Source organism: Paroedura picta, chromosome 8 (genome assembly GCF_049243985.1).
Source record: "Paroedura picta isolate Pp20150507F chromosome 8, Ppicta_v3.0, whole genome shotgun sequence".
Lineage (NCBI taxonomy): Eukaryota > Metazoa > Chordata > Lepidosauria > Squamata > Gekkonidae > Paroedura > Paroedura picta.
Window position 1 is genome coordinate 58,995,849 of NC_135376.1, and position 26,036 is coordinate 59,021,884.

The following is a 26,036-nucleotide window of genomic DNA, read 5'->3' on the forward strand; positions in this document are numbered from 1 at the left end:
CACCTCCTTGGGCAGCCTATTCCACTGCTGAACTATTCTGACTGTGAATTTTTTTCCCCTGATATCTAACCTATATCATTGTAGTTTAAACCCTTTACTGTGCATCCTTTCCTCTGCAGCCAACGGAAACAGCATCCTGACCTCCTCCAAGTGACAACATTTCAAATACTAAAAGAGGGCTATCATGTCCCCTCTCAACCTCCTTTTCTCCAGGCTGAACATTCCCAAGTCCCTCAACCTATCTTCATAGGGCTTGGTCCCTTGGCCCCAGATCATCCTCGTCGCTCTCCTCTTTACCCTTTCAGTTTTAAGTAATAAATAAATAAATAAATAATCCACTTATCTCTAGAAGTGTATTTCAATCACTATAGGCTTTGTGAATGGTTAAAGGAAGAACAATTTTTGCTCCCTTGTTCAGCCATATTTTAGTACAAAATAAGATATATTTGCAGGAAATATAATCTAATTTAATTTAGGCTGTGGTGTAAGTCCCATTAAGCAGTGAGGCCTGTGCCTGATTTAAAATTATTACAGAGATCATCCAGAAAACTAATTTTGAAATTAACTTCACATAAAAATATAAGGTAAAATGTTTGTAAATGACAATATATGATATGGCAGCATATAAAAAAAAGTTTTGTTCCAGTTCCCTCTGAAAGTTCCTTGAGACACGTGAATGGAGATAACAGATGCACCGGTCATGTTGAAATCTATCCAGCTGTTGACAAGGAATGATATTGGATCAGTAGTGAAATTGTATGGAACACTTTAGTACAAACCTAATAACATGTCATTTTTAAAAATCTATTTCCCCCAGTTCCCCCTGAAGGTTCCTTGAGACTCGTGAATGGAGATAACAGATGCACCGGTCGTGTTGAAATCTATCATAATGGCATATGGGGGACAATCTGTGACGATGAATGGGACATGAATGATGCACAGGTCGTGTGCCAACAGCTTGGATGTGGATTGGCAATATCAGCACCTGGAAATGCCTACTTCCATCCAGGTTCAGGTCCTATTACCTTGGACAATGTTCAGTGCAAGGGCAATGAATCTGCCTTGTCTCAGTGCCCTCATAGTCCTTGGGGCATACATAACTGCGGTCATCAGGAAGATGCTGGTGTCATCTGTGAAGGTATGGCTGGCTATGAAACAACCATTTCTCTTGTATATTTAGTTATGATTTTCTTTCTTGTAAATTACTTGAAGAATGTTATTAAGGGAGGATACCTACTGCAGGGTACAGTTTTGTGGTTATTGTTGTTAGGTGCGAAGTTGTGTCCGACCCATCGTGACCCCATGGACAAAGATCCTCCAGGCCTTCCTGTCCTCTACCATTCCCCGGAGTCCATTTAAGTTTGCACCTACTGCTTCAGTGACTCCATCCAGCCACCTCATTCTCTGTCGTCCCCTTCTTCTTTTGCCCTCGATCGCCCCCAGCATTAGGCTCTTCTCCAGGGAGTCCTTCCTTCTCAGGAGGTGGCCAAGGTATTTGAGTTTCATCTTCAGGATCTGGCCTTCTAAAGAGCAGTCAGGGCTGATCTCCTCTAGGACTGACCGGTTTGTTCGCCTTGCAGTCCAAGGGACTCGCAAGAGTCTTCTCCAGCACCAGAGTTCAGAAGCCTCAATTCTTTGACGCTCGGCCTTCCTTATGGTCCAACTTTCGCAGCCATACATTGCAACTGGGAATACCATAGCCTTGACTAGATGCACTTTTGTTGGCAGGGTAATGTCTCTGCTTTTTAGGATGCTGTCTAGATTTGCCATACCTTTCCTCCCCAGGAGCAAGCGTCTTTTAATTTCTTTGCTGCAGTCCCCATCTGCAGTGATCTTGGAGGCCAGGAAAATAAAATCTGTCACTATCTCCATTTCTTCCCCATCTATTTGCCAGGAATTGAGAGGGCCGGATGCCATGATCTTTGTTTTCTTGATGTTGAGTTTCAAGCCAACTTTTGCACTCTCCTCCTTCACCCGCATCAACAGGCTCTTTAGTTCCTCTTCACTTTCTGCCATTAGAGTGGTATCATCTGCATATCTGAAGTTGTTGATATTTCTCCCTGCAATCTTGATCCCAATTTGTGACTCCTCTAATCCCGCCTTTCTCATGATGTGCTCCGCATACAAGTTAAATAGGCAAGGCGACAGTATACAGCCTTGCCGAACTCCTTTCTCAATTTTGAACCAATCAGTGATTCCATGTTCAGTTCTCACTGTTGCTTCTTGACTTGCATATAAATTTCTCAAGAGACAAATAAGATGCGCTGGTATTCCCATCTCTTTAAGAATTTGCCACAATTTGTTGTGTTCCACACAATCAAAAGCTAGTCTATGAAGCATAGTCTATGAAGCAGAAGTAGATGTTCTTCTGGAACATCTCCATCTTAGAACTTCTCCATCTTTGGCTGCAGAGCACATAGTCAATCTGATTTCTGTGTTGACCGTCTGGTGATGTCCATGTGTAGAGTCGTCTCTTGGGTTGTTGGAAAAAAGTGTTTGCTATGACCATTGTATTCTCTTGACAAAATTCTACCAGCCTGTGCCTTTCTTCATTTTGTACTCCAAAGCCAAACTTCCTGTTATCCCGGTTATCTTTTGGCTTCCTACTTTAGCATTCCAATCCCCCATGATGATAAGCACATCATTTTTGGGCATTGCGAGATTCTTATCCACAATAGTATACCTGATGGTCATCTGAATTAAATTCATCCCCCTGGTTAGAAATTCCAGTAGATACCCTATTTGATTCTCCTTCTTCTCTGTTGTTGAAGAAATTTGTGTAATTTTATATGTTTTTATCTTCCAATGTGAACTGCCACAAGATGGCTAGGCCAAGAGTAGTGGCATATAAGTTAAATAAATAAATAAATTAATAAATTAACAAATAAATAAATAAATAAATAAATAAGAAAGAGAGAAAGAAAGAAAGAAAGAAAGAAAGAAAGAAAGAAAGAAAGAAAGAATCCACTTATCTCTAGAAGTGTATTTCAATCACTATAGGCTTTGTGAATGGTTAAAGGAAGAACAATTTTTGCTCCCTTGTTCAGCCATATTTTAATACAAAATAAGAGATATTTGCAGGAAATATAATCTAATTTAATTTAGGCTGTGGTGTAAGTCCCATTAAGCAGTGAGGCCTGTGCCTGATTCAAAATTATTACAGAGATCATCCAGAAAACTAATTTTGAAATTAACTTCACATAAAAATATAAGGCAAAATGTTTGTAAATGTTGACAATATATGATATGGCAGCATATAAAAAAAATTGTTCCAGTTCCCTCGGAAGGTTCCTTGAGACTCGTGAATGGAGATAACAGATGCACCGGTCGTGTTGAAATCTATCATAATGGCATATGGGGGACAATCTGTGACGATGAATGGGACATGAATGATGCACAGGTCGTGTGCCAACAGCTTGGATGTGGATCGGCAATATCAGCACTCGGAAACGCCTACTTCCATCCAGGTTCAGGTCCTATCACCTTGGACAATGTTCGGTGCAAGGGCAATGAATCTGCCTTGTCTCAGTGCCCTCATAGTCCTTGGGGCATACATAACTGCGGTCATCAGGAAGATGCTGGTGTCATCTGTGAAGGTATGGCTGGCTACATGCCAACCATTTATGTTTAGTTAGTTATGCTATGGAGGGAGGTCAAAGACATATGCACAGTACAAGCCACAGTTTTAATTATCCTTATTATTCAAATACCAAATATAGTGCTCTCTAAACTCGAATATCTACCACAGTAGCCACATTTTAATGCAACAATTCTGACAGAAATCCATTATAAATATGTCACCATCTTTACAATTGATATTTCTTAACCTGAATCTTAGTTTGTCATATAATTTTACTTAAGAGGAATGGTAAAATTCCTGGATGCTTAGTGATGAATTTATACTATAAAGACCTGGTGTCCTTGGATGCCATGCTATGAGGGAACTGGTAAAGTAAGAACCGCCTATGAAGTAATTTATATTGTTAATCCTAGAATAAGGCTTGTAGTGCAATCCTAATTAAAGTTAAATTCTTTGGATCCGAATGGCATCTGTAAACAGAAGCATTTAGCTCTATTTAGGAACATAGAAATGATCTGCTGATTGTTTTCATTGCTTATCATTTCTCATTTTGCTAGTCTGTAAATGTGGAGTATTTAATAAACCTGTTTTTTTTTCATTGGGCAGTATATTATATAAGTATGGGGTAACTCCGCCTCGTGTTAGAAACTTTAATACATCAATTTATACCTAGATAGATAACAGTTTAATTAGTTCAAAATAAATTTAAACTAAGAATTATATCGCTGTGAGATATAATTATTGGATTACTCTTCCTCATGTTAGAATCTTTAATACATCAGTTTATCCATAGCCAGTTTAATTAGTTCCACATTTTTTTCAATTCAGAAATATTTGGATAATTATTAGATAGACTAGAAATAGAGCCCGCTGTAACTAAGACAGTGGGTGCTAGCAGGGTGCGGGAGTGTCGTGGCGCAGCGGGGACGTCTCGGAGGGTGTGCGGGGAGTGGGCGCCAGCAGGTCGCGGCCAACCTGAGGTGGAAACATCCGGGACAAAGACAGTGTGGGCTGTATGGAGCTTTCGTCGTCGGAGGGCAGGAGGCACGCAGCGGGCTTGGCGCAGGTCCTCCGGGGTGGCCGGGCGAGGTTCAGGCAGCATGTGGGCGGGTTGGGCCTCGTAGGCAAGGGAGGACGGATTGGCGGTGGCATGCTTATCGCGTGTAGTAGTGGCGGGGGGTGGCAATGGTCGCTCCCGGGTGCGGCCGGCCTCTTGGAGGCGTCAGCAAGTATGGGGCAGCGGCAGGCAGCTGCAGGGCGCTGCGCGCAGCTCGCAATTGGTCCCCTGTTGCCGGACTGACAATCGGAGGGCCCAATCCGCAGGCACAAAGCGCCTGCCCATTGGGCCCTCCGATTGTCAGTCATGAGGAATTGGCACCCTTCCTCATCACAGTTAGGGCCCTCCCTAGGTGCCCTTAATCGATTATTTAATCCGCTCCGCAGGAGCGGTTAAAGATAATTCAGCAAATTACCCTTGGAATTAACTTTCCGTAAAAATATAAGATGAAATATATCCAGCTGTTGACAAGGAATCATATTGGATCAGTAGTGAAATCATATGGATCACCTTAGTACAAACCTAATAACATGTCATTTTTTAAAATCTATTTCCCCCAGTTCCCCCTGAAGGTTCCTTGAGACTCATAAATGGAGAAAACAGATGTGAAGGTCGTGTTGAAATCTATCATAATGGCATATGGGGGACAATCTGTGACGATGACTGGGACAAGAAAGATGCACAGGTTGTATGCCAACAGCTTGGATGTGGATCAGCAGTATCAGCACACGGAAGCGCCTCTTTTGGCCAAGGTTCAGGCCCTATTACCTTGGATAATGTTCAGTGCAGTGGACATGAATCTTCGTTGTCTCAGTGCCTTCATAGTCCTTGGGGCACACATAATTGTGGTCATCAGGAAGATGCTGGTGTCACCTGTGAAGGTATGGCTACAGTACCACCATTTCTCTTGTAACTTCATGTCTTGTCAATCACTTGAAGAATGATGTTAAGGATGGACAAAGGCAAATAAATTTTGCAAGGTACAGTTTTAATTTGCCTTACAAATCAAGCAATACTGTTTAGTCTTTGAAGTGGTCTTTCGGAAAGTAGCATGGAATATCTAACTCAAATATCTACTGTAATCTCCACTTTTTATGTATAGATAAACATTATTTTTACCATTTATATATCTTCACTTTATGTTTAGTGCAGGGTATAGTTCTAATCAACTGGTATGATAATATTTGTAATGTTTAGAAAGTGTTAGAAACTTTAATATATCAATTTATCCCTAGGTAGATACCAGTTTAATTAGTTGGAAATAATTTTCAATTGAGAATTAAATGGATATTTTTTTATTTTTTATTTGTTTGTTTGTTTGTTTTTGTTTGTTTGTTTGTTTGTTTATTAATTAATTTATTTATTTATACTTGGATTTATATTCTGCCTCTCAGTTTAGCCTTGAAGTTTAAATCCAAAAACTTGAACTTGATCCAGAAGCAGAATGGTAGCCAGTGTAGTTGTTTCCATCCTGGCTGAATTTGAGGCCTCCAAAGGTTCCTTGTAAGGACCCTGAAAACCACATTCTGAACCAGCTGAAGTTTCCAGGTCAAAGTTAAGGGTAGGCCCCCATACAGCGAGTGACAGAAGTCCAGTCTGGAAGTCACTGTTGCATGGATCACAGTGGCCAGATGGTCTGAGGACAATTGGGACTCTAGTAGCCAAGCCTGGCATAGATGGAAAAACGCCGTACGGGCTACCTTCATGATCTGAGCTTCCCTGCAAAAGGAGGCAAAAAAAATCACCCCCAAATTCCTGGTGATTGGTGCAAGTGTTACTTGCACCCCGTCCAGGCATAGGAGACACGCTTCCTGATCCTGTCCCCTTCCCTGCAGCTACAGGATCTATGTCTAGGAGGGGTTGAGTTTCAGGTGGCTCTGCCTGAGCCATCCAGCCACTGCTTCCAAAGAACTGACAAATGTTACTGGGTGTGTGTGTGTGAGAAATAATTATGGGGTTACTCCACCTCATGTTAGAATCTTTAATACATCAGTTTATCCATGGATAGATGCCAATTTAATTAGTTCCACATTTTTTTCAATTCAGAAATATTTGGATAATTATTAGATAGATAATCCAGCAAATTTCCCTTGAAATTAACTTTACATAAAAATATAAGATGAAATATATCCAGCTGTTGACAAGGAATCATATTGGATCAGTAGTGAAATCATATGGATCACCTTAGTACAAACCTAATAACATGTCATTTTTTAAAATCTATTTCCCCCAGTTCCCCCTGAAGGTTCCTTGAGACTCATAAATGGAGAAAACAGATGTGAAGGTCGTGTTGAAATCTATCATAATGGCATATGGGGGACAATCTGTGACGATGAATGGGACATGAATGATGCACAGGTTGTATGCCAACAGCTTGGATGTGGATCAGCAGTATCAGCACATGGAAGCGCCTCTTTTGGCCAAGGTTCAGGCCCTATTACCTTGGATAATGTTCAGTGCAGTGGACATGAATCTTCTTTGTCTGAGTGCCTTCATAGTCCTTGGGGCTCACATAACTGTGGTCATCAGGAAGATGCTGGTGTCACCTGTGAAGGTATGGCTACAGTACCACCATTTCTCTTGTAACTTCATGTCTTGTCAATCACTTGAAGAATGATGTTAAGGATGAACAAAGGCAAATAAATTTTGCAAGGTACAGTTTTAATTTGCCTTACAAATCAAGCAATACTATTTAGTCTTTGAAGTGGTCTTTCGGAAAGTAGCATGGAATATCTAACTCAAATATCTACTGTAATCTCCACTTTTTATGTATAGATAAACATTATTTTTACCATTAATATATCTTCACTTTATGTTTAGTGCAGGGTATAGTTCTAATCAACCTGAATGATAATATTTGTAATGTTTAGAAAGTGTTAGAAACTTTAATATATCAATTTATCCCTAGGTAGATACCAGTTTAATTAGTTGGAAATAATTTTCAATTGAGAATTAAATTGATATATTTTTATTTTTTTGTTTGTTTGTTTTTTGTTTGTTTGTTTTTTGTTTATTTATTTATTTATTCTTGGATTTATATTCTGCCTCTCAGTTTAGCCTTGAAGTTTAAATCCAAAAACTTGAACTTGATCCAGAAGCAGAATGGTAGCCAGTGCAGTTGTTTCCATCCTGGCTGAATTTGAGGCCTCCAAAGGTTCCTTGTAAGGACCCTGAAAACCACATTCTGAACCAGCTGAAGTTTCCAGGTCAAAGTTAAGGGTAGGCCCCCATACAGCGAGTGACAGAAGTCCAGTCTGGAAGTCACTGTTGCATGGATCACAGTGGCCAGGTGGTCTGACGACAATTGGGACTCTAGTAGCCAAGCCTGGCATAGATGGAAAAACGCCGTACGGGCTACCTTCATGATCTGAGCTTCCCTGCAAAAGGAGGCAAAACAAATCACCCCCAAATTCCTGGTGATTGGTGCAAGTGTTACTTGCACCCCGTCCAGGCATAGGAGACACGCTTCCTGATCCTGTCCCCTTCCCTGCAGCTACAGGATCTATGTCTAGGAGGGGTTGAGTTTCAGGTGGCTCTGCCTGAGCCATCCAGCCACTGCTTCCAAAGAACTGGCAAATGTTACTGGGTGTGTGTGTGTGAGAAATAATTATGGGGTTACTCCACCTCATGTTAGAATCTTTAATACATCAGTTTATCCATGGATAGATGCCAATTTAATTAGTTCCACATTTTTTTCAATTCAGAAATATTTGGATAATTATTAGGTAGATAATCCAGCAAATTTCCCTTGAAATTAACTTTACATAAAAATATAAGATGAAATATATCCAGCTGTTGACAAGGAATCATATTGGATCAGTAGTGAAATCATATGGATCACCTTAGTACAAACCTAATAACATGTCATTTTTTAAAATCTATTTCCCCCAGTTCCCCCTGAAGGTTCCTTGAGACTCATAAATGGAGAAAACAGATGTGAAGGTCGTGTTGAAATCTATCATAATGGCATATGGGGGACAATCTGTGACGATGAATGGGACATGAATGATGCACAGGTTGTATGCCAACAGCTTGGATGTGGATCAGCAGTATCAGCACACGGAAGCGCCTCTTTTGGCCAAGGTTCAGGCCCTATTACCTTGGATAATGTTCAGTGCAGTGGACATGAATCTTCCTTGTCTGAGTGCCTTCATAGTCCTTGGGGCTCACATAACTGTGGTCATCAGGAAGATGCTGGTGTCACCTGTGAAGGTATGGCTACAGTACCACCATTTCTCTTGTAACTTCATGTCTTGTCAATCACTTGAAGAATGATGTTAAGGATGGACAAAGGCAAATAAATTTTGCAAGGTACAGTTTTAATTTGCCTTACAAATCAAGCAATACTATTTAGTCTTTGAAGTGGTCTTTCAGAAAGTAGCATGGAATATCTAACTCAAATATCTACTGTAATCTCCACTTTTTATGTATAGATAAACATTATTTTTACCATTTATATATCTTCACTTTATATTTAGTGCAGGGTACAGTTCTAATCAACTGGAATGATAATATTTGTAATGTTTAGAGATTAAATTTATGATATAGAGGCATTGTGTTTCTTGGTTTTAATAGTGTTAGGGAACTGGTAGGTTAAAATGTTCTTATTATTCTTGGATGTTATTTCTAGATTTTGACTTACAATACAAGCCTAAACAGTCCCAGGAATATTACAGATTCCCTGTTTTCTTGTTAGACCCTTTGCCATGTCATTTTGAGTAGTATTGTACTTGTATTTGAATCTTTAATATATTAATTTATTGTTAGACATATAGCTGTTTTACGTTTTTTTTATTTGAAATCATTTTGAGAATTATTAAGGAGATGATACACCAAATGGACCTTGTCATTAATTTTATATTAACTGATAAAATGCTCTTATACACCTTGAGTCATCATCACCACAAAGATGTCATCTGTCAAGGTATTGCAGTCACCTCTTTTTTGACTTCAAGGTTATCGTAAATTTCTGTATGGAATATAATGAAATACATTATGACATATCTAAACAGCTACATATTGATATCTCAACTTTTATCATAAGGATAAATATGTTTGCAATGAAATATCAAACATTTATCACCCTCAGTGAATGCCATTACTCCCTTTTTATGTCAGAACTTTAATTACATTGTGGATCAAGTTTTTAAAACACATTTTGACATATGTTTCCCCCCTTCCCCTGCAAGTGGCTAACTTGTCCAGGTAGCTGAACATAGAGAATTTTTAATAGCTAGTATAGATTGATTTGTTTAACTTTTTCTGTTAAGTTACTGACCTCCTGGAAGACATGTCATATTATTGATCAGATAGCTGATTAATTTTTCATGTCTGTATCTTAATTTTTTTAATTATCCCCTTTTTGTTTTGCAGGAAGAACAATGCCAAGTGCATTGCCTGTTGTACCAACAAACAGTAAGTTATTACTAATCTTTTTTATTTATCTAATTCATTTGTCAAGCATTCAAATAGAACTGTTCTTCATTGTCAAAGGGACTAAGTTCTACTATTTAATTGTCACAAGATAAAGCAGATTTAATTATTTATTAAGTAATTTTTTTATTCTACCTTTGCTCCATGGAACTGAGAACTGGTACATTAAAGAAGGTACTCCCATCTTTATTTTATCCTCACTCCAATCCAATGTGGTAGTTTAAGTTTAGAAAGAATGTCTGGCCAAAGGTCATTTTGTGAGCTTCATTGTAGTAGGGATTTAAACCTGGGACTTCCAGATCCTAGTTTGACATTTCAATAAACTTACTATACTAGCTCACATTAATAGATGTTCTCCTAGTCTGAAGACTATTGTTTGTTGAATTTCTGGAGGTGTTTCTTCCTGACCATAAGTATATGATTTAATACAGTTGGTCCTGTAACAGTGGAGAAAAGGCAACAACTAGTAAGCTGGGAAGCAGCATTATATTTAGCACTGGTTGTGTGCTGTGTATAGTTTGCATTTTGTATATTCATCTAATTCTAAAGAAAATAAGAAAATCAGCTGTTTGATTTTTGACAAAATAGTGCATATGTTCATGCATTTGTATTCCTAGTTGTGTAAGGGCTAGGGGGGCAGATGAAGAACTGCCACCAACACCTTGACTTCAGAGAATAAAGTAGCCACAGTGTTATTGATTACACCATAGGAGCATTGATGCAACATAGAGATGGATCCTGAATCAGGCAACCTACGTGCCACTACCCTGAACCTCAGCCCACCTGCCAGGATGCTAACAATAAGTAGCAAAAAAAAAAAAAATCCTGGGAAGCCATGTGGTGTTAGTCACTGTGTGGTCCCCTTGCTATCTGGTAGTGAGGGCCCTGCCGACAGCCGTGAGCGAGGCATGTCAGTGAAGTCGACTCTACCCCAAGACCACTTAAGTGTGTCCCAGAACCATGGGATATGGGCACTAAGGCATCATTTCCCTAACCAAAAGGGTTCCATGCCTAAATTGCCCAGAATTGTGGCAGTAATTGAAAACAATAACATATCCCATGACAACTGAGTCACAGGGCAGTTGGGTGGTGAAGCCAAGGCAAACTGAGACCCAAGGGAACATGGCTCTTAGCTATATAGGGGAGGGGCAGGCAGCCCATCCAGATCACCAACCTTCTGCTTGCTGTAGACCCTGTCCCTCAGCCTGGCCATGCAGCCTGGGGGAAAAGTCAACTACATGGTCACCTCACCAGCTGCTCCAGAGCCCCAGGACTACAAAAAGCAGTGCAGGGTAAATCTCATGCCTGTCCTTGGGTCTTATGCTGATGTTTCTTAAAAAGACAGAGAAGCATGAAAGGTTCTAAAACAGCTGCACTTTGGTCAATAGAATGGCCAAATGAATCAGAGAAAAATGACTCAAACAGGGTATTCCTTTTCTCTCATAGTCACTTGAAACACAGGTGGCTGTGGTTGTTCAGAGTTCTTTAGCCCAGTTTTGGCTGATACATCAACAGCACCCCATTCCTCATTCGGACTGATTTAGAAATATTGATCCATGGATCACTTTTGTTACATTTAGACTGGATTATTGCAATGTGCTGTGCTTGGGGCTGCCCTTGAAGAACATTTAGGTGCTGCAACTTGTGTGAAATGCTGCAGCTAGATGACTACTTGGGGCCATCTACTGGGAGCATGTGACTCTCAACTGCCAATTACTGTGGAAGTTGATCGACTCCTGTGCCCTAAGTGGTTTTGAATTGGGTTATCTGCAGGACCATCGTTTCCCATATGTTTCTGGCCAGGAATTAAGATCACAAGGGGAGGCCCTGCTTGTCCATTGGGTATAGATGGAATCTCATTTTTATTTTGTTTCCATGTAAACAGGTTCTCAGATAGATACAACATCACAGTCTTCCACATGTGAGTTCCGTTTTCTTTATTCAGACTACAGTATATATATATATATATATATATATATATATATATATATATATATATATATATATATATATATATATATATATATATATATATATATATATATACACACACACAGTAAAATGTGGGTAAGGGAATTGGGAATGAAACAAAAAAAATGTATGAAATTTAAAAGTTGTGATGCTCAAGAGAAACCTACATGTTACTTTATATTCATGCAGAAAGAATACACAATAGCTGTTCTCCCTTGCACATCTTCCCCAGGGATTCCACTGCAGAAGTGCATCCATCCTTTCTTATGAGGAGATGGAATGGGGGAGAGGCCACTGGAATTTTGTGAAATGCAGGATAATTGAGGGGGGGGGGGTCTGGGTAGGGTGAAGTTGGAGGTGATGTCACTTTCTTCATTTCCTCTTGGAATTCTCTCAAATCGATCTTCTGTACTATAGAGATTGGGGGAAATTCCTAGACTGTCAATCAGAAATGATCCTACTTCCAGGTGGAGAAATCACTGGCTATGATGAAACTTCTGGGTGATATTCTAAATTTCTCCAGTCTCTATGGTGAAGACCAAACTCTATGGTAAAAAATATGTTAAAGACCAATGTCACAATCTACACTATTCCCCCCCCCCATTTTTATTTCATCATTAAAATTAACAAGGGCGAGTAACTGAGGGTGCGTGTGGGTAGCGGCATGCGGCCATGAGGCAAATGACAACCTTATAAAAGTACAAATATAGAACAGCAAATTATCACTCATTTATTGTATTTTACACTCCAGTATACTAATAGGCAAATCCCTCCATCTCAATTTGGATTGGTCAGGCTAGTAAAAGAAAAGGGGAGTGTATTCAGGAGGAAATGCTTTTTAAAAAGAGTCCCCAATTATCTTGCATTTGCTTGCCTCAGTTTATAAGACACTCACCCCGGCTCCCTTATCTGTTAGGTGCTGCTAATATCTGGCAGCAATTTCCTCCCCCCCCCCCCCACTCTCCTTTGAGAGAAGCTGTCACCTCTTTTCTTCTTTTTCTTGGCAGCACCTGTGCTTGCAGCTCTTTTTCTGTTACTCCAGGGGTTTTTTTTTCTTCCACTCTCCCCCACATGCAGCCAGCTGGGTGACCTTGTGCTCACCACGGCACTGATAAAGCTGTTCTGACCGGGCAGTGATATCAGGGCTCTCTCAGCCCCTCCTACCTCACAGGGTGTCTTGTTGTAGGAAGAGGAAAGGGAAGGCAATTGTAAACCACTTTGAGACTCCTTTGGGTAGAAAAAAGCGGCATATAAGAACCAATTCTTCTTCCCTATATGTTGAATATGGCTAGGTTAAGATGGCTGGCACTAGGTATATCGATATCTGTAATCAACTAGTTCCAGGAATTCTAAGAAAAAGACATTCTAGTGTTTTCAATGCTTGGTAGAACAACCTATGTTTCAAGCTTCTAAGAACTGGGAAAAAGACAGAAGACACTCTGTGTATGTGTGTGTGTGTGTGTGTGTGTGTGTGCACGTACATGCACGCACATGTGTTTTAAACTGCAGCCACTATTTGCATTTTTGCACATGCCACTTCTGATGATCATGCTACTGCAGGATCAGTTCAGACTTCCCCTCATGTTTTCCCTCTGTTCTGTGGTTTTTGTTTTTGCACAGGCGCTGAAAAATTTGACAATTTCAGCAGCCTCATTCGCTCCACCTCTCTTCCTTGGAAGGGATGGGAAAAGTGCAATATCCTTACCTGCAGATTTACATGAGAGTAGCTTTAATATATTTATTCCTGGGTCAATCTGTCAAACAGCAACTCTGAAGCAGAAGAGTTAGTTTATTTGCTGCCTCAACTGGCCCCTGAATTTTTAAACTGAAAAACATCTTTAAAATGTAACAAAGAGTTTCACCCACTATGGAGAAAGGTGTGAAGAAGAAACAATCTGGTGGATCTTGCAAGAGAGTGTAAAGCAAAAGGAGGATGGAATCCCAGCCTTCACAGGCTCCATAGGAAGAGAGAGAAAGAGAGGCAGAGAGTGGAGATCAGACATACACAGTTTTATTAGGAACTGGGGGTTGGGGAACACAGAAGAAAAGAGAAAGCTAGGGGAAGTTTATGAAGTTATGAATACAAGCAGAAAAACATGCTAACATCAAGTAATGCAAGTAGATTTTTAAGGCAGTATGAAAGAGGCCCATGTGTGAGATAAAAAAGGCAAAGGCCACCACAACCACTGCCACATAAGGGGAGAGGGAGAGGAAGAAAGAAACAGCCAGACAGTTTATCGCCAGGGCAGTAGTGAGCTAATAGGAGTTCTTTGTCAGAGAACAACTCAGTGGCCTTACTGATGTAAGAATTAGAAACACTGAGTTCACATTTCCATAGTGTATTGATGACATCAATCAGTTACCTAAACTTTCCTTGAATAATCAGTCAAAGCCACACGAATTCCCCTTTAATTAGTTGATGCTAGATCACTGACAGGCCAGGCGGGCATGACCGGCTTCAAGAAAGACACTGACTCTTATTGATTTGGCGTAACCAGGCCACAGCTTTATTTTCTTAACCAAAATTTAGGAGTGTTGGTCTGGCATAAGGAGGAGACCTGTGACTGTGATCATCCAACCACGCCCCCCTTTTCATGATCCTGGCACCCCCAAAGGAATCCCCTCCCGTGTCCCAACCGGGAGCACGGGCTCCTTTGCTACCAGGATCCCTACCAGGGAAGTGTCCCACCCAAGGTGCACTGGGGGTGCACACCACCATTGGGCCACCTTGGGCCACCTGGCTGTATGAGCCCTGTGCCTACCCACTAGGGGCAGACCACTCACACCCAGCCACCTCTTAGGAGGCCCCTAAACCTGGGAGTCCAGGACACAGGCTGGACCTCCCCCAAAACACAGGCTCCCCCAATGTCATCCCACAAGCTGTGATGATAACAATGCAGAATATAATTTGTAATATAAGAAACCTTCAAACCACACAGTGAAACAACAGGGTGGTTGGGTGGAAGAACTATCCATCATGAGCAGTCCGGACGAAAGAGGCTGGGCTAGCGTATGTGGTGCTATTTATAGCCCAGTCTCCGCCCTGCCTTGCCCTGCCCTGACATATTCACGTCAGAGCACCTCTGGATGTGCCTGCCACACATCCTTCCCTTTTGCGCCTTTCTTCTAGTGCCTGTGCTGCTACCCGTTAGTGGGGTGGCTCGGGTAAGTCTGGCCTTTTATTAACAAAGTCAAGAATTAATGTTCTGTTGCATGACACTGTTGTTTCCCTCCATTAATTAGCACTCTCATGTTCTGGAGGATTCATGCACGTACGCATCAGCATAGTATACATACGGACATTGGGCTACAGTCCTTCGGATTTGCATCTCAATTATTCAGACTCTTCCTGTAGACGTGAAATTACTGCAGACAATGTTTACTTCTTGATACCATTCCATGGTTGTGGCACAGTAAGACAGGTGAGAAATGGTGGGGTGGAATAATATAAAGTTTGAAACAAGATGGGAGTTAACTCTAATGAATAACCATCTTTTAATATGTTGGGGGGATTTTTAAGGCTTGCTTTTATTCTTTTATTGTAAACTGCCAAGAGCCTTTGAGAGCGGCGGTTCAGGGAGGGCAGTATATAAATGCATTAAATGAATGAATGAATGAATGAATGAATGAATGAATGAATGAATGAATGAATGAATGAATGAATGAATGAATGGTTTTTAGGGACACAGCTATTATATATGGCTGAGGAAATTATCCACTAATTCACAGTATGAGTTGGGGAAGACAGGAAACTGGCTCCCTCTTTACCATGGGTAAAATCACTATGAGGTGACAAAGGGAAATGTACATTCTCTACATCACTCCCACCCACCACTGTGAATTCCTTTCCCCGCTCATGCCTTATTTATAGTTCAGAGAAACCTCAGCATTGATCAGGGTTTCAGATCCTGATTAGGGGAACACATGTTAGGGTTAAATTCAGCCTTGACATTTACCTTTATAGCTGGATCAGGAGGAAGATGTTTGTCCTGGAAGGGCATGAGGAATATGAGTTCCCCTAACTGTCTTCTGATTTACATGACTTCCGCTAAAAAGGAGTCAGCATTATGTCTGGAGGAGCCCTGAGTCTACTGTGCATTTTTTAAAATAACAAATGTGTGTATAACTATCTTTTTGTGCCACATTTATTTTGTTTGGTTAGGGAGGAATTAATACAGTTTAGTGTAAATGGGTTGTATTAAAGAAATATATATAACTCCACATTCTATGAGGAAGTTTTTAGAAATGATCGCTATAATGGTCTAGTACAATGTAAAAGTAGTTTACCTGACAATATGATATTGGCATGTTTTAATCCCCCCCCCCTGTCTTTCAGGAGAAGAATAACAGCACTATGATCTATTCCAATATAATCAAGACATTTGCCTCTGGTCATATCATTACAAGGGACCCGGACTTTGAATATCATGTTTCATGTGAAATGAATAAGGATGTCGTTATTGAGACACAGTTTGTTGCCAGAAATCCCATTGACCTCACTAAAGGAGAACAAGGAAATTACAACATTATTATGTCAATCTATGAATCAGCTTCATATCGTAGACGGGTTGAAATATATCCATACTTTGTTAATCTCAAACAGAATATATATTTCGAAGTCACTCTGATCAGTTCTGATCCGAACTTGATAATATTTGTTGACACATGTGTGGCATCTCCAGATCACGACGACTTTGAAACCGTGTCCTATGATATGATCAGGAGTGGGTGAGTATGTTGCATCACATTTCTCAAGAAAACGCCAGGATTTCTAAGGAAAATCATGGAGACCATTTCCTGTCCCTAAGTAATTGATATACAAATGAATGATAAATATAGTATATAGCAGGACTGTTCAAATCCAAATATTCTTAAACCAAGGGAAGAAAACCCACAGTTGTACTTTGTGTTTGCAACTGAGTGGATTAATCTATTGTGTGGACAGTGGTCATTTCAGATGTCTTTTCAACTTTTTTTGTCTGTTTATTTAACTGATTTAGTCCACAAATGGATACACATATACACAGACTCCTTCCCACTCTCCTCTTACCACGCGTGGCAGGAGGGTCCCAGACACCTCCAGTTACGCAGCTTCAGTTGCGGCACTTCAGCCTGCAGCAGTCGTGTGGGTCATAGCCTAGCCCCCAGCAGCTTCAGGGGAGGTGCCTTGGTCCTCAGCGTTTGCACAGACTGAGGCCCAGCCTCCAGAGGCACCTCGGCCTGCAGCAGTCGTGTGGGTCATAGCCTAGCCCCCAGCAGCTTCAGGGGAGGTGCCTTGGTCCTCAGCGTTTGCGCAGACTGAGGCCCAGCCTCCAGAGGCACCTCGGCCTGCAGCAGTCGTGTGGGTCATAGCCTAGCCCCCAGCAGCTTCAGGGGAGGTGCCTTGGTCCTCAGCGTTTGCACAGACTGAGGCCCAGCCTCCAGAGGCACCTCGGCCTGCAGCAGTCGTGTGGGTCATAGCCTAGCCCCCAGCAGCTTCAGGGGAGGTGCCTTGGTCCTCAGCGTTTGCGCAGACTGAGGCCCAGCCTCCAGAGGCACCTCGGCCTGCAGCAGTCGTGTGGGTCATAGCCTAGCCCCCAGCAGCTTCAGGGGAGGTGCCTTGGTCCTCAGCGTTTGCACAGACTGAGGCCCAGCCTCCAGAGGCACCTCGGCCTGCAGCAGTCGTGTGGGTCATAGCCTAGCCCCCAGCAGCTTCAGGGGAGGTGCCTTGGTCCTCAGCGTTTGCGCAGACTGAGGCCCAGCCTCCAGAGGCACCTCGGCCTGCAGCAGTCGTGTGGGTCATAGCCTAGCCCCCAGCAGCTTCAGGGGAGGTGCCTTGGTCCTCAGCGTTTGCGCAGACTGAGGCCCAGCCTCCAGAGGCACCTCGGCCTGCAGCAGTCGTGTGGGTCATAGCCTAGCCCCCAGCAGCTTCAGGGGAGGTGCCTTGGTCCTCAGCGTTTGCGCAGACTGAGGCCCAGCCTCCAGAGGCACCTCGGCCTGCAGCAGTCGTGTGGGTCATAGCCTAGCCCCCAGCAGCTTCAGGGGAGGTGCCTTGGTCCTCAGCGTTTGCGCAGACTGAGGCCCAGCCTCCAGAGGCACCTCGGACTGCAGCAGTCGTGTGGGTCATAGCCTAGCCCCCAGCAGCTTCAGGGGAGGTGCCTTGGTCCTCAGCATTTGTGCAGATTGAGGCCCAGCCTCCAGAGGCACCTCGGCCTGCAGCAGTCGTGTGGGTCATAGCCTAGCCCCCAGCAGCTTCAGGGGAGGTGCCTTGGTCCTCAGCGTTTGCGCAGACTGAGGCCCAGCCTCCAGAGGCACCTCGGCCTGCAGCAGTCATGTGGGTCATAGCCTAGCCCCCAGCAGCTTCAGGGGAGGTGCCTTGGTCCTCAGCGTTTGCGCAGACTGAGGCCCAGCCTCCAGAGGCACCTCGGCCTGCAGCAGTCGTGTGGGTCATAGCCTAGCCCCCAGCAGCTTCAGGGGAGGTGCCTTGGTCCTCAGCATTTGTGCAGATTGAGGCCCAGCCTCCAGAGGCACCTCGGCCTGCAGCAGTCGTGTGGGTCATAGCCTAGCCCCCAGCAGCTTCAGGGGAGGTGCCTTGGTCCTCAGCGTTTGCGCAGACTGAGGCCCAGCCTCCAGAGGCACCTCGGCCTGCAGCAGTCGTGTGGGTCATAGCCTAGCCCCCAGCAGCTTCAGGGGAGGTGCCTTGGTCCTCAGCGTTTGCACAGACTGAGGCCCAGCCTCCAGAGGCACCTCGGCCTGCAGCAGTCGTGTGGGTCATAGCCTAGCCCCCAGCAGCTTCAGGGGAGGTGCCTTGGTCCTCAGCGTTTGCGCAGACTGAGGCCCAGCCTCCAGAGGCACCTCGGCCTGCAGCAGTCGTGTGGGTCATAGCCTAGCCCCCAGCAGCTTCAGGGGAGGTGCCTTGGTCCTCAGCGTTTGCACAGACTGAGGCCCAGCCTCCAGAGGCACCTCGGCCTGCAGCAGTCGTGTGGGTCATAGCCTAGCCCCCAGCAGCTTCAGGGGAGGTGCCTTGGTCCTCAGCGTTTGCGCAGACTGAGGCCCAGCCTCCAGAGGCACCTCGGCCTGCAGCAGTCGTGTGGGTCATAGCCTAGCCCCCAGCAGCTTCAGGGGAGGTGCCTTGGTCCTCAGCGTTTGCGCAGACTGAGGCCCAGCCTCCAGAGGCACCTCGGCCTGCAGCAGTCGTGTGGGTCATAGCCTAGCCCCCAGCAGCTTCAGGGGAGGTGCCTTGGTCCTCAGCGTTTGCGCAGACTGAGGCCCAGCCTCCAGAGGCACCTCGGCCTGCAGCAGTCGTGTGGGTCATAGCCTAGCCCCCAGCAGCTTCAGGGGAGGTGCCTTGGTCCTCAGCGTTTGCGCAGACTGAGGCCCAGCCTCCAGAGGCACCTCGGACTGCAGCAGTCGTGTGGGTCATAGCCTAGCCCCCAGCAGCTTCAGGGGAGGTGCCTTGGTCCTCAGCATTTGTGCAGATTGAGGCCCAGCCTCCAGAGGCACCTCGGCCTGCAGCAGTCGTGTGGGTCATAGCCTAGCCCCCAGCAGCTTCAGGGGAGGTGCCTTGGTCCTCAGCGTTTGCGCAGACTGAGGCCCAGCCTCCAGAGGCACCTCGGCCTGCAGCAGTCATGTGGGTCATAGCCTAGCCCCCAGCAGCTTCAGGGGAGGTGCCTTGGTCCTCAGCGTTTGCGCAGACTGAGGCCCAGCCTCCAGAGGCACCTCGGCCTGCAGCAGTCGTGTGGGTCATAGCCTAGCCCCCAGCAGCTTCAGGGGAGGTGCCTTGGTCCTCAGCGTTTGCGCAGACTGAGGCCCAGCCTCCAGAGGCACCTCGGACTGCAGCAGTCGTGTGGGTCATAGCCTAGCCCCCAGCAGCTTCAGGGGAGGTGCCTTGGTCCTCAGCATTTGTGCAGATTGAGGCCCAGCCTCCAGAGGCACCTCGGCCTGCAGCAGTCGTGTGGCCCTCAGTGGCTTCAGAGGCGGTGCCTCAGCCTGCAGCAGTTGCACAGGTCATGGTCTGGCCCCCAGCGTCTTCATGGTTGCCACCTCGGCCTCCGCTGGCTTCTCGGTCAGTGCCTCGGCCACAGCTTTGGCCTCCTCCTTTATCCACAATGGGGACCCAAAGCAGCTTAAAGCATTCTCCTCTCCGCTTCCACAGCAGAGTGGGGAATCCTATTTTGAAATGCTAACCATTTCACCACAGTGTCTTTCATGCGGGGGGGGGGGGGGGGCTGCTGAACAGCAGCAAACAGCCCATCCTGTGTGATTGTCCCATGGTTGCTGCCAGGCGTGGCTCTTCAGGGGACAATACATCCCTGGAACAGGCTCTGACTTTGACAGGAACAGACAACAGCAATACTGTCATGATTGCCTAACAATGTCCAGTGAGGGCATTATGTTAAATAATGCCGCAGGTACTGCTTTTATTATATTGGGGAGCTTTTACTGGGATATTTAGCTAATATGGCAGAGTTCTCGTAATCATAGAAGGGTGATACTGCTGTAAATAAATCTTCCATTTATTCAAGTAGATACAAGTCACATTCATGTTGCATTTGAAAGGAGAAAGAGAGAAGCCTACTCTAAAGAGTACTTTCCCTATTACAAGAGTCCAGCTGATCTGGCATCACCTGTATGGAAGTATGAGAGTACTGAACCTGTTGAGATGTATGACTCCATGAAGAGCCATGTACTTAACAGAAAGAACAAAGGACACAGAAAGAGGAGAGAGGTCAGATAGCAGCTCTTAGGTTCAAGGAAATAGCATACATACCTGGATACATTTAGCACTCCCTTCTCATATTCAGGCATACTGAGTCTCTTACACCAACAGTTTTAATTCCCAGTGGAACTTGTTTGTTTAGATTTCAGATTCTTCTGCAAACCTGCTTTTTACATTCAAAGAAAGATCACTCCTATCTGTTCATGGATCCAATCTCTGGATTTAAGTAGAAACAGATTTAAAGATAAACTGAGAAATAGATATATTGATTTAAACAAATCTGAGACTTTTGTGATTTCTTTCTTTCCAGTTGTGTACACGATCATACCTATGAAACTCTGTCTTCACCAAGACACAATCTGGCTCGCTTCACATTCCAGGCCTTCAAGTTTCTTTGGGAACACAACGCAGTTTATTTGAAATGCTGGATTAAAGTATGCACCTTACATGATTATGCATCCCGTTGCTACCAAGGGTGCTCACACAGGGCGAAGAGGGAAGCAAATGCACTCGAGAACCAGCTGGCTGTTACTGTGGGACCACTCCAGCTTCAAACCGAAGAGTGAAAACATGGTAATTTCTTGTTTCCTTCTCTTGCTATGACGATAACCTTTATGATGGGTCCCCCATCCAAGACACTTCCAGTTTTGAGGCTGTGTACCTATTGCTGAGATTGAGAACCAGTTTATATATATCTGTATCAATTGATTTTCTGTTGGTGTTGGTAAAAACATAGTAGAATGGTAGTCATACAGTGGAGCCGTTCACATAGTAGAGCCATTCACATAGCTATTCTCTGCATGGATCCCACACAGTGGTGGGGGGGGGGGTGGGCAAATCATTGTTTATTGGGAAAATTCTCTCAAATAATTTTTAATTCTATATCTGTAACTGCTTTCAGGCTTGTATTCCCTTAGATCTCTAAGGGAGGTGGCACTTTCACATGGGCGTTTTAGTTGCTTTTTGGCTTCTGAAGGCAAACTGGTTTTTTTAAAGGTTTCACATCAGAGTAAAACATGTTTTGGAAAATCCATATTAAAGTTTCATTAACTCTGGAGGGGAAATGTTTTATCTGAAATGTCTTTTTAAAAAACCTTTGCCTTTAGAAGCTAAAGAAAGCTTCCAGATGTTTGATATTATTATTATTTGTACCTGCCAATCATTTCTCTGTGTTGTTGCCATCAATTTATGAACAAACAACTCTGAGCTCATTCTTGAACATTGTCCAGGCAGCAGACCTCACAATGCCAACAAATATGCATGTCATTACCAACAGATCTTTGCAAACTGTCTTTTTTATTTACAGAACTGGAGAAGCAAGCAACTCTTCCAACAGAGACACCTGTCAGTTCATTCGCTATTACTACTGTTATTTTGGCACTATCACCTTTGTTCTATTTGGCTTTCTTCTGAGAAGTAAATTGATTGTGGGGGACATTGCCCAATATCTACTGATACCAATAAGTTACTGACATAATCAGGCTATAGAATTTTATACCGGCACAAAATATCAGATTGCAGCTACTGAATTTGTCTTTGAAAATGATCCAAGAAAGGCACCTGAAATTCATGTAACTGATACCCAATTGTCACAGTATTGGGACAGGAACATTTATCCTAATCAAAAGTTGATTTTCCAGTCACTTTAGTTAGTGGCATTGTGCCTAATTTCTTTTGGGCCTATAAGATCTTAATATAAAACTAGATTTAAATGGAACATGGCACATATTGTCATGTGATAGGCATTCTGTACAATGCACACACCAGGCATCAGATATATCCATGGTGACTCCTTGGTGAACTGCCATGGTTTATATATTCCTCAGTAAGGACACATATGGAATGACCCTTTACAATAAATAATTAGCCTTGTTCAAGCAGTCTTGTGAGTTCAATACAATTTTTAAAGCAGCAAGCAATACATGCCAGAAATAAAAAATGTATTTTGATCTCAGTTTATTTGCAATAAAATTTCTACATCCTTGCAACTGAATACTCATTTTTAAGTCTATGAGTCCTCATTTTTCATTATCTTATCAACAAACACAGCTAACTTTATCAATTTGAATGATAAATGGGGGGAAAGATTTAGTTGAAGGGTTTGTCACTTTTGTCTTTCTCTAGCATACCATGCCAAACTTAGGCATTTTTATTTGTATTATTTAAAATAGTCTCACTTTCCTGAAATATATTCATCTTCAGAGCTGAAATCGCTCAATGTTATAATTTCTCAGTGTCAACACTGAGCTTTAGATTTATGAATTAGTAGTAATATGTCCCTGTATGTGTAGAATGGCTGGAATCAGTTTCCACATACTATGGATCCGAGGGGAAGGCATTAATTGCATAGGAGGCCTTCCATACAGGCTTGATCTCAGAACCCCCCTGTTTATCAGTAAAGCTGGATCTAATAGCAGCAGGATTTGTGAGGAGTACCATGTTTCTGGTTCTGCTGCTATGTAATAGGCTGAACATTACCATGACCTTCCCTAGAATTTAAAATGGCCTTAAAACTACAGTAATACTCTGTTCACCATGAGATTACAGATTATTTGCTCTGCATAGCAAGAAGTGCTGTACACTTAATTGATAATCAAAATGGCCCATCCCCAAGTTGGACAACTTGAAGTTTATGTATGTGATGATAAGGCTGCCAAACCCCTGATGGGGACAGGGGCTATACCCCAATCCCATATTCCACTACCACTGATGTAGATTATGAGGGGAAATTATTTTTACAAAGTCACCATTGATCAATAGTACAATGTCAATTCCAGGGAAACTCCAGCAATTTCTAGATGTGACATAACTTCCAGGTATGTCATGATGTTGCCAGCAACCCCCAAGTCTCCCACTGGTTGCCAGGCTGTGCCTGGAAACCCTAATGTATGAACCCCATGCATATATTTACAATTTCTTAAAGTGACCAGATTGTCCCACTTTGGGAGGGACATCTGGGGGCACCTGGCAAACTGTACTTATGTTGAAATTAAATATATATATATACTAGTAATTAAGCCCGCTGCAGTTTAGATACAGCGGGCGCTAGGGCGGCAATGGGGGTGGGGGGTGGCTGTGCGGGCTGGGGTGGAGCGGGCGCGGGTGGTAGGGTTTGGATGGGCCAGGGCGAGGCCGTCCCGCGCTGTCTGGCGGCTTCTTGGGATGTCTTTGCGGGGCAGGAGCTACCTGATGTGTCCGTGGTCGTGAAGTGCGGCCGTCAGCTGCAGAGTCGAAGGGGTGGATGTCGTCGCGGCGGCGGCTCCGGCGTGTCTGGCTCTGCGCGACTGCCGGGGGCTCCCTCAGGCAGCGGCCTGACGCATCAGGTAGCTACCCTCAGGTAGCCGGCTGACGCCGCTGCGCGTGGCTCGCAGTTGCTGGGGCTGGTAATCGGAGGGACCAATCAGCAGGCGCTTCGCGCCTGCCGATTGGTCCCTCCGATTGTCTGTCCTGAGGAAGGGTCCAATCCGGACCCTTCCTCATCACGGACAAATCTCACCTCAAGAGCCCTTAACCATTTATTTAGTCCGTGGCGCCTGTGGCGCCACGGGCGGTTTAAAGATATATATATATATATATATACAATACTATTTTTGCATCCTATGTGTTCTATGAAAATATTTGTTGCTCCATATAAACCAAATTTTTAATCAAGAACCCCCCCTGGTCAATGGTGTCCCACTTTGCCAATGTTAAAATCTGGTCACCTTAACTAATTGTAACAGAACTCATTAAAGATCCACAGCTCCACTTGGACACTAAATGAGAACAGTTGATTGCTAATACAGCAGAAAATGAAAAAAAATGTTTAATGCTAGTTAACCATTGTTTGCTAATCATCAAAATACCAACAGTCAAGATAGCCCCATTTGCAAATATTTAATTGTGTGGCTTGGGATCACATTAAGTGAAAATAGATGTTAGAATCCAAAAAGTTCCACACCATGGAAGGAAAGTTTTGTGATCCATTTAAAATCCCATCTACTTGATAGAATGAGCTCCTGGACTAGCTGCAGGCCCTGACAGGACTCTCTGAGTTCTGCAGAGCCTGCAATATGGAGCTCCCCTGCAAGGCATTTGGTTGAGGCTGGGCGGGGATGCCGGGGTATGAGATTGGATTTCCCCCACCCTTGGTTCCTGTGCACAGTGCTAGACTGAGCCAGGAGCCTCTGGATGATTGTCCCCTGTTGAGGTTATTCCATTCTTATGCCAGTCATAGGTTGTCATCTGGACCGATCCCAATGGCCTGAAGCATGGGGGGAAATTTTTAATTTTTAATTGTGTACCGCCAGACTATTGTGATTATTTTTATATAACGTTGGGAATTGTTTTTAGGAGTATTATTACTACTACTAGCTTCAAAGCCCATTCCTAAGGCCTTGAAAGGGCCCCCTCCCCTGGCTAGGCAGCGTAAGGTGGTTTTGGGCTGCAGCTGACAGCCGGATCGAATGGGGCAGGCGGGGGCTGGGCAGCTTGTTAGCAGGCCCAACACAGAGATCCTTAGCAGGCAGTCAGCAGGCCGTGAGGCCCTTGTTAGGAGGCCCAGCCTAGCAGCCCAAGAGGCCCTTGTTAGCAGGCCCTCTACCATGACACTTTGGCCAGGGCCCTCTCCCCTTACCTGCTGCTGGCTCCAGTCACTGAGGTGCATCTGAGAACAAAGAGGCTAGAGTCCAGGGACAGAGGGTGGGAGCTGCAGGAGCAAAGCTGGCTGCACCCTGACTGGCCCTATTCCATCTTGGACAGCCAGACACATTCCACCCCTGAGGCTGTTTCACAAATATATAGCGGAACCATGGATAAGGATGTGGTTGTTTATTGGATACTGGGGCAAAGCCTGTTATATTCAGGAATACAACAGGCACAAGAGTTTGGCGGTGGGAAGAGGAAGGGGAGGAGTCATGACTATGGGCACAGGTTTGACTTGCTTCAAAATGTGCTGGTACTCAGGATATGAGTTAAAAGTGAGATATAGCTGCTAGTACTCTGAACTCTTGCTGTTTTATAAGGAGGTGGAACAAAGTTCTCTATGAGCCCCGACTGACCAGCCAACATGAGAGGTGAGCTGCCAGCGTGAGAGGAAAGGACCTTCAGAGGGCTCTCTGGCAAGCTCTATCATCAGGAAATGATGAAGAGGCGAAGCGAAGGAGTCCATGTTTTCTGACTTTTTCACTGTAGCTGACTAGCCAGTGTGAGGTACCTCCAAGGCTATGACGAGGGGGTTTGGTTGAAGGGATAGTAGAGTTGGAGGGAATGCAACACTGGTGCCCATCCGTTCCAACAGACGGCTTGAAGGAGTGCCT

At 44.0% G+C, this 26,036-nt stretch overlaps 1 protein-coding gene across 1 annotated transcript in view; it reads left to right on the forward strand.

Moving 5' to 3' along the window:
• Positions 1 to 26,036, forward strand: part of DMBT1 (deleted in malignant brain tumors 1) — a 219,150-nt gene that overhangs the window by 166,792 nt on the left and 26,322 nt on the right. Inside the window, exons 3-7 of the mRNA XM_077350946.1 lie at positions 830 to 1,132; positions 3,288 to 3,596; positions 5,198 to 5,518; positions 6,871 to 7,191; positions 8,541 to 8,834. Of these exons, the coding sequence (XP_077207061.1) occupies positions 830 to 1,132; positions 3,288 to 3,596; positions 5,198 to 5,518; positions 6,871 to 7,191; positions 8,541 to 8,834 (1,548 nt within the window). The remainder of the gene's footprint in view (positions 1 to 829; positions 1,133 to 3,287; positions 3,597 to 5,197; positions 5,519 to 6,870; positions 7,192 to 8,540; positions 8,835 to 26,036) is intronic.